At 36.5% G+C, this 9,131-nt stretch overlaps 1 protein-coding gene across 1 annotated transcript in view; it reads left to right on the plus strand.

Annotated features, from left to right (window-relative positions):
* The window catches only part of LOC107702273 (LIM and calponin homology domains-containing protein 1-like), a 66,091-nt gene that overhangs the window by 20,617 nt on the left and 36,343 nt on the right, over positions 1-9,131 (plus strand). Inside the window, exons 3-8 of the mRNA XM_016504531.1 lie at positions 5,031-5,101; positions 5,911-5,980; positions 6,434-6,540; positions 7,357-7,387; positions 7,478-7,588; positions 7,705-7,906. Of these exons, the coding sequence (XP_016360017.1) occupies positions 5,031-5,101; positions 5,911-5,980; positions 6,434-6,540; positions 7,357-7,387; positions 7,478-7,588; positions 7,705-7,906 (592 nt within the window). The remainder of the gene's footprint in view (positions 1-5,030; positions 5,102-5,910; positions 5,981-6,433; positions 6,541-7,356; positions 7,388-7,477; positions 7,589-7,704; positions 7,907-9,131) is intronic.

The raw sequence follows: 9,131 nt of genomic DNA on the forward strand, positions 1-9,131 counted from the left end.
TTGCCAGCAATCAGCTCTTTCTCTCTGTTATGTCTATTTCTCTATATGAATGAATTAGGCCAGTATGTGAATGCAGGACTGTCATATAGCCTTCACAGTATTAAGAGTAGTTTCAGGAATTAATGTTTTATTGAGGACAATATTTGCTTCTCAAGGCACATTTCAGTTTATAAGACATTTATCTTTAGATTTTAGTTGACCGTGTATTATAAAAAACGTAAAAATTGTCCCCAAGTCATGTCAACACTGTTACCATTAGCTATATTTTCCATTTTGGGATGCTTGAGAGGTCACAGTGCAATTTATTAACAATAAAACACATTATTTGTCTGTTAGGATGTTTGAAACCTTACAAAAATGTACCTTTAAAAAAATCACCTCATCGCTCTGGAAATGGCATCAGTTTCAAAATGACCTTTTCAATTAATTATAACTACAGCTTATATAATAGCTTTGTACAACAGTTATGTTAGATGTTAATGTAAAAGCTGTTTCATATAACTGAGTTATGGAGTTGTTGAAGTGATTTCTTCACATTCAGGGATTAATTTCTGACTCTGGTCCACAGTTATATTCAGTATGTTGGAGCAGGCAGATGAATATTTGTTTGAAAAACAGCTTGCCTCTAATTTATGTGTGTGTGTGTGTGTACTCGTCTAATGAAGAGAGCGTAAATACATAAAGCGGAGGGAGAGTGAATCTTTCTGACAGTTAAAGACAGCTGCAAGGGATTTCTCAAAGAACTGTGTGTGATTCTGAGAGAGTGAATGTGTCTGCATGTGTGAAAATCACTATGTGTAGCTGTGTCCTAAATCACGTCTCATTCCCTATAAAGTGCACTATATTTGCAATACCAACACTATTTTGTAGTGTTGTTTGAGTTTTTAGAGAATATCTTTTTTTCCTGTATAATTCACTTTTTTATTCAGCATAAAGTTTGGTATAACACTGCTGTTTAAAAGTTGTAATGTTTTTGAAAGAAATCTCTTATGCATTTATTTGATCAAAAATATAGTCAAAACAATAATTAGAGTAGCACCTTTGCAATTTTTCTTGACCGAATCCGATTTCCAATTTTTTTTGTAAGTGTGACCTGCTGATTCCGATTTTTGCAGATTCCGATTTTCTTTCTAAGAACTATGATTAACAGCAAATACAAAAAAAAAATCTACTTTTTTTCAATGCAAAGACTAAGTTACAGATGTTCTTTCACTTAAACAACTCTCAAAATAAAGTGCTCTGTGACTGGAAAGAGGTAGAAATAACAATGAACTGAAAATGAGTTGCTGTATGTAACAAAACAGATGTAATTTCCCACTTATAAATGGTCATTTTTTTACCCTAACTTTATAAAATGCGTCATCTTTCACATACAATTTTTACATTGTTTCAATTCATTCAGTTATAATAATAAGAAACTGTAGAGTTGTTACCATTCAAATGAAGTCAGAATCTGCAAACTCAAAAAAACAGCATATTATATGTTAATACCTATGCAACATATCAGTGTATCATAAGAATCTTTAATAGTTTTGCACCAGTACACAATCCAGTTACATATGTAAACTGCCATGCTCGAAGACAAAGAGTCGTAAACGTTCCCTCCGAAAGTTTGTTACCATTGGCTCAATGACCCCCTGGAGGTGTGACCTCCACAAAAGTTAAAAGGTGACCTCCCTCTCTCATCTTCTGCTGCTCTTCTGCTTCAACTTCTGGTTGCTGCTTGTGTGGGACTCACCAAGTCCCGGAGCCGGCGCAGCCAAGCCTGGCAGGCCTCAACTACAGTCATGTCTTCACTTTCCACCTGGGAGAAAACTCGCCAGAATAACATCTTGAACAAAACAAAACAGAAGTTTAGTATAAGCTGCTGAAGACCCCATTGTAAAATAGCGTTGATGGTTTCAGTCAGGTGGTTAACTGAAATTTGCCCTTCCCCCCATGTATGTGTGATTGTATGTATGTTTGTTTGTTTAGACTAGTGTTAGTGTTTAGTTAATAAAACTTTTGTGCACAAATTACACAAGTTTTTCTGATTCTGTCACTGCTTGTGGATAATGTCCATTTAACGATTCCTGATCTTGTTACATGCTCTAATACACTAGTATTGTAAGAAAGTTATTTTCTATGGCCACGAAAATATAATTTCTTAGAGTTGATATGAAATTACTCTGAATGTTCGCTGGACGAACTGATTAGTTGATGGTAATATTAATTCTGCTAGTTACTACTGGCAGCTGATATAGCCTAAATAATTGTAATTAATTATAATTAATTGTAATTATTTATATACATTTCCCTTTTGAGCTAATTTGCTACATCTATTAATACCAGAAATGGATGCCTTGCCCCCTCCAGCCAGTGACGCCATTCTTCAAACGCCGGTTTCATGGCAAGGAGCTCTCGATTGCCCACATCATAGTTCTGTTCAGCGGATGAGAGTTTGCGAGAGAAGTAGGCACATGGAAAAAGCTTAGGAGGATTACCTTGACGTTGGGAGAGGATGGCGCCAATGCCGGTGTTAGATGCATCTACTTCTACCACAAAAGGTATGTTAGGGTCAGGATGATGCAGAATGGGTGTCGAGGTGAAGCAGTTCTTCAATTCATTGAAAGCTTGAACAGCATCAGTGGACCAGCGAAGGTTAGTATTCCCTCCCTTTACCATTGAGATGAGTGGAGCGGCGACAGCGCTAAAGTTCCTGCTAAGTCTTCTATAAAAGTTAGCAAATCCCAAGAAACGTTGTAGTTCCTTCACTGTGGTAGGTTGAGACCACTTGAGAGCCGCTCATACTTTGCTCTCGCCTATAGACACCCCTTCAGCACTGATGATGTAACCGAGAATGGAGATTGAAGTTTGATGGAATTCACATTTTTCTGCTTTAGCATACAGTTGGTGTTCGATGAGACACTTTAAAACCGCCTGGACGTGCTTGTCGTGCTCCTCTAAAGTGTTAGAGTAGATCAAGATGTCATCAATGTATATGATTAGGCACTGGTTCAACGTGTCTCTGAATATGTTGTTTATGAAGGACTGGAACATGCACGGACGGACTATTGGACAGCCTGAACGGCATAACAATGTACTCGTAGTGCCCACTGCTGGTGGAAAAAGCAGTTTTCTATTCATCCCCTTCTCGGATGCGGATAAGGTTGTAGACGGAGTGCAGATCTAGCTTGGTGAAAACTTTGGCAGTTCTGAGCTGCTCCAATGCTGCTGGAACCAGGGGCAATGGATATCGGAATTTGACCGTTATTTCATTTAAGCCTCGATAATCGATTCAAGGACGAAGGCCACCATCCTTCTTACCCATGAAGAAGAATCCTGCTGCTCCTGGTGAAGTGGATTGATGAATGAAACCCTTGGCTAGCTCTTCTTCAATGTGTGTTTTCAATGCTTCAGCCTCAGGTTCTGACAAGGGAAAGATTCTTCCTCTAGGCAGCATGGTGCCAGGTAGCAGTTCTATGGCACAGTCACTGGGTCCTTGTGGGGGTAGTTTTGAAGTTTTGGTTTTACTTCAAGCAGATCGCCATACTCTGGAGGTATATGTGGGGCTGAGTTGGTTTTGTTGATAACAATAGCAGTGCTTACAGGTATGGGGGTGATGGACTTCAAGCATTTAGACAAGCAGTTGGGATCCCATTGCATGATCTGTTCCTCACGCCAAGAGATTTGTGGATTATGGTCCTGTAGCCAGGGTAAGCCAAGGATGACCGGGTTGTGTGGAGAATGAATGACGAATAACCAAATTATTTCAGTGTGTAAGGCTCCGACTTGCAGAATGAGTTAAGTAGTGGTGTACAGTACATGTCCGGTCCCTAGGGTTTTGTCTGGCCAGAGGAGCACAAGGCCCCTGACTGAGCCTGTTTTTTTTTGAAAAATGAACATTTGCTGAAAATGTACTAACCATTAAGCCATCCAAGATCTAGATGAGTTTATTTTTCCAGAGGAAAAGATTTGGAGAAATTTAGCATTACGTCACTTGCTCACCAATGGATCCTCTGCAGTGAATGGGTGCCGTCAGAATGAGAGTCCAAACAGCTGGTCTTGGATGGCCTGAGGGTGAGTACATTTTCAGCAAATTATCAATTTTGGTTGAACTATTCCTTTAATAGCGTTGTGTGACTTCCTTTCTTAGCAGCAGTTGAAGGACAATGGACAATGAGTGCCCTCGTACTGATGTACAGGTCAGCTGTTTCCTGCTCTGAGAGAAACTCTGTGTAAAGGTTTAGGGGGTAACAGGTTTATGGGTGATTGTGTGTGTGCTTGCAGGTTTTGTCTTCATTCCAAAGTGCTTTGCATTATTGAAACTAATCTTTATTAATCTCAACTACTTGGTCATGTACTTGGCCTCTTGGCAATAGAGAGCCTTTTTTCTTTTTCTTTTTCTCTCTCTTTTACACATAAACGCTTGGTATGTTTAAACGTGTTAAGTAAGGACAGGTTATGTAATACTAGTTTAGTACTTTACTTGTACACATTAAATGCACACACACTACACACAGTATATATAATCACTCACACTCGCAGAAAAACACACACATATATACATAGTTATACTTACATACATACATACATACATATTTATATACTTGGACCCACACACACACATTGTGCCTTTTGAATGTGTTAAGTATTAACCTAATAACTACCAGAGTTTTGTATGAAAGAAGAGCAGCTGTTTCAGAGCTCCTTTGTGAAACCCTTTTTGTCTTATTTAGTTTTTAAACTTATAAAGAGCATTTGATGTGTGAACACATACATAATATAAAAAGGAAATATCATAACAGATTAAAACATGAAGAGTTGAGCTTTGAAGCCTCCCTAAACAAATAGAAAGCATCTGTTTGGTTAGCATTTAGACACAAATCATACTGTAAAACTATAGCTTTAGAAGGGGACATTGGTCAGTAAAATAATTTGACTACATTCAAACTGCTTCAGTCACATTAGCACTCTCTTACCTCTTCATTAAAACATTTTCAGTTCTTTTTCTTACTGATGATGTTTTTGCTTTTCTGTTTGCTTGACAGGCAGCAACAGGAAGAAGTTTCGGTGATAAGGATTTCAGAAGCGGCCTGGAGAACGGCATTCTGCTCTGCGAGTGAGTTTTACACACACACACACACACACACACATATACACACACACACACATACTGTAAATGTAAATGAAAAATGTTTAGTGGAAGTTAGGTTTTCTGTGGCAAAGTGCTTAAAAACATTAATGGATTAAATGTTGATTAAATGCAGGTGCAATTAATTCACCAGTATGGAAGAATGAATACAAATTTGTATAAGCATCATTTACATCTAGGACATTTTTATGTTAAAGAGGACAAATAAAAGCCTAATTCTGATCACTACACTACCGTTCAAAAGTTTGGGGTTTAAAAAAGTTTCTTCTTAAGTCTTCTATGCTCACCAAGGATGCATTTATTTTTACAATTTATTCCTGTACAATTTTTATTTATTACAATTTATTCCTGTGATGCAAAGCTGAAATTCCTGCATCATTACTCCAGTCTTCAGTGTCACATGATCCTTCAGAAATCATTCTAATATGCTGATTTGCTGCTCAAGAAACATTTATGATTATTATCTATGTTGAAAACCATGATACATTTTTTCAGGATTCTTTGAATTATTTTTTGTTGAATTTAATGCAATTAATGTAAGTATTAATTTCTTAAAAAAATATCTTGCTGACCCCAAATTTGTGAAAAGTAGTGATTTTTTTTTTTTAACAAATAATTTTTTCATTTTGTGGTCCAAACTGTAATGATTGAAAAAAAAGGAAAAAAACCTCCGAAAATAAATCACAAAAATGAGAGGATGTTATGTCAACCAACATATTATGGTTCCAACATATTATGCAATTTCTCTCTCTTTCTCTCATCATGTGACTTATTAGGTTGCTGAGTTCAATCAAACCAGGCCTTGTGAAAAAGATCAACAGACTTCCAGCACCCATTGCAGGACTGGTGAGTGTGGTTAGTGTGTGTTTGTTTGCACGTGTTTGTGTTGTTCTGTGCCTGTTTGTGTCAGGCCAGTCTCAGCACTGCTGTCTCAGAACAAATCCAGTACTGTCCCAATTTGTGTGTGTATCTGTGTGTGGTAGCTATTTTATGTTTGTGCCATCAAGATATCAGATAAATACAGCCCCTAATGAGAGAATTAAGTGAAGCTTATCAGTGCTTTAAAGTTATAGCTCAAAAGCAGTGTTTTGAGAACTTTAATTAGATACAAAAATCCTGGTTATACCATGGTACTTTATTGTAAGTTTCATACTAGATTTTCCAAAAGTAAAGGAAAACTGCCTCAAACACTTTTTTTTACATCTTTAGATGCTTGTTTTGATAACATGCAGCTCATCACACATTGCCTGTAATTGTCACATACAGCAGGTGCATAATATGTGTCTTTCCTCTCATCAGGATAATCTGACCATGTTTCTGAGAGGATGCGAAGAGCTGGGATTGAAGGGATCACAGCTGTTCGATCCTGGAGACCTGCAGGACACGTCGATACGAGCGAACTTAACGTATGTGTGTGTTTGTGTATGCGTGAACAGAGACAGAAGAAGGAGGAGGAGGAGGAGACTGATTATGTGCAGAAAAATGAATGGGATGAATCAGAAGTTATTTTGGTGGCTCTAGAAGATCTTGCATTTCAGTTCTTCACAGCAGCTCATCTTCTTCTTCTGAAAGCGTAGATTTACACTAGATAACCAATCTGAAAAAAAAGAAGTTTTAGCTAAAGCGTTTTGATTTTAATTGGTTGTTTGAATTATTTAATCAGAATATAAGCAGTTTTTCGAAGAATTTTGGTTCATCCATATTGAAGTTGATGCAAGTTTTTTACACTTTAAGATGTAACATTCAGAAAGGGTTTATTAACTGAGCAAAAGTGAGTTTTTCAGATAAATGCTGTGCTTTTAAACTTTCTATTTATCAAAGAACCCTGAAAAAATATTACAGTTTCCACAAAAATACTAAGCAGCACAACTGTTTTCTACATTGACAATAATCAGAAATGTTTCTTGAGCACCAAATCAGCATATTAGAATGATTTCTGAAGGATCGTGTGACACTGAAGACTGGAGTAGTGAAGCTGAAAATTCAGCTTTGCATCACAGGAATAAATTTCATTTTAAAATATGTTAAAATAGAAAAGAGTTATTTTAAATTGTAATAATATTTCACAATATTTCTGTTTTTGCTGGATTTTTTAACAAATAAATGCAGCCTGGGTGAGCATAAGAGACAAATCTTACCGACCCCAAACTTTTGAATGATAGTATATCTCTGTTGATTAGATGGAAAACAGCTGTTTTCTCTCTCTTTCTTTTTCTTTGTAGGGGCTCTGACTGCAGTAGAAAGCTGAAGAATGTAAGTACACTGAACTGTTTTTTAAACTTTACGTGTCAATTATTGTTTGACTTACATTTGTATTCTCTGCTGTGTTTTTTGAACGATTAGGTGCTCATAACCATATACTGGCTTGGTAAAGCTGCTAACAGCTGTGCAACGTATAACGGCCCCACACTCGACCTGAAAGAGTTTGAGGGGCTTCTTTCCATGATGCGAAAGGTAAATCAATTCTTGCCAAGAACACTGAACATATGAAACAGCCTGATAAATGAAATAATTCATAAGCTTTTATGTTTTGAATTCTTTATTTTTTTATATTTGGTGTTTGTGTGCAGGAGTGTGTAAATGAAGAGTTAGACTCCCCTAAGCGCAGTATAAGAGACAGCGGTTACATCGACAGCTGGGAATCGGAGCGCTCTGATTCGCTGTCTCCTCCGAGGCACGGCCGTGAAGATTCGTTCGACAGTCTCGACTCATTTGGCTCACGATCACAGAACACACCCTCACCAGACACAGTTATTCGCTGCAACAGTGATGGTATGAACTTCTCTTCTATTTATTTTTTTGTCATCATGCTAGTTAAGTCGGTAGTAATGAAATATTGTCTATAATTGTGCAAAAATACATCACATTATTACTGTTTTACTGTATTTTTGATCAAATAAATGCAGCCCTGGTGAGCATAAGAGACTTGTTTGAAAAACATCAAAAACTTATGAATGGCAGTGTGTATATATATTTTATTTTTACTGTATGTGACATTGAATTGCCAATGCACTGAAAATATATGTATTTTTCATGATCCCTATATCTTATGCACACACACACACACTTACGTCAGACTCTCCATGTCTGTCCTGACAGCAAACTGTCAAAAAAGCAGCTGCGGGTAAAAATACATCATGAACAGCACACAATCATGGACTCAAAGAAAGGAATAATACATTCCCACATATGTGCAGTGTGTGTGTGTGTGTGTGTGTGTGTGTGTGTGAGAGTGCAGCTGTTGGACTGGACAGACATTCACACACACATCTGTGTGCTGAGTGTGTGAGAGGCTCTGTATGAGCTGCATCTGATTACGGAGTCCAGACATGGACAGACTAAAAACAGGGACTGAAAAAAAACATAAAAGCTCAAGAAGCTTCTAAACCATAAATTATATTTATGTGTGTGTGTGAGAGAGAGAGAGAGAGAGAGAGAGAGAGAGAGAGAGATAGTGTGATTAAAATAACTGTTATTGTTACTTACTGTGTCACACAAAGTTTTTATTTAAGCCAACAAGTTTAATTATGATAAGGTGAAAATAAGATAAAATAAAGAAAATACATTAATGGACATTTTTAAAAAGGTTTCTCCTGAAATAAGAAATAATTTTTTGTCACGTAGTAAGTTGAAAGACTCTATATAATTGTTATTGCTATTTTAGTTTATATTTTATATTTTTGTATGTTGACTTTTTAAGACAAAATTGTTAAATTATTGTAAACATTATGTTTGAATGATGCAATTGAATTATTTTTGCCATGAATATAGCCATTGCTGCTGACATGGCGTTAAATAATAAATAAATAAAATAAAACCACTTGTCTAAAATAAAATAAAATAATTAAATTAAATTAAAATAATCTAATATTGCAGTGATTTACGTGAAAATTTTGGAATGATAAGCTGACTGATTAAAGCAATGCAAGCAATTCAAATGAAAGACATACAAACTATCTACTAAAGAAAAAAATCTGTTGCAACTCGCATCCTTCAA

The sequence above is a fragment of the Sinocyclocheilus anshuiensis genome, unplaced genomic scaffold (genome assembly GCF_001515605.1).
Source record: "Sinocyclocheilus anshuiensis isolate Anshui unplaced genomic scaffold, SAMN03320099.WGS_v1.1 scaffold86, whole genome shotgun sequence".
Classification (NCBI taxonomy): Eukaryota; Metazoa; Chordata; class Actinopteri; order Cypriniformes; family Cyprinidae; genus Sinocyclocheilus; species Sinocyclocheilus anshuiensis.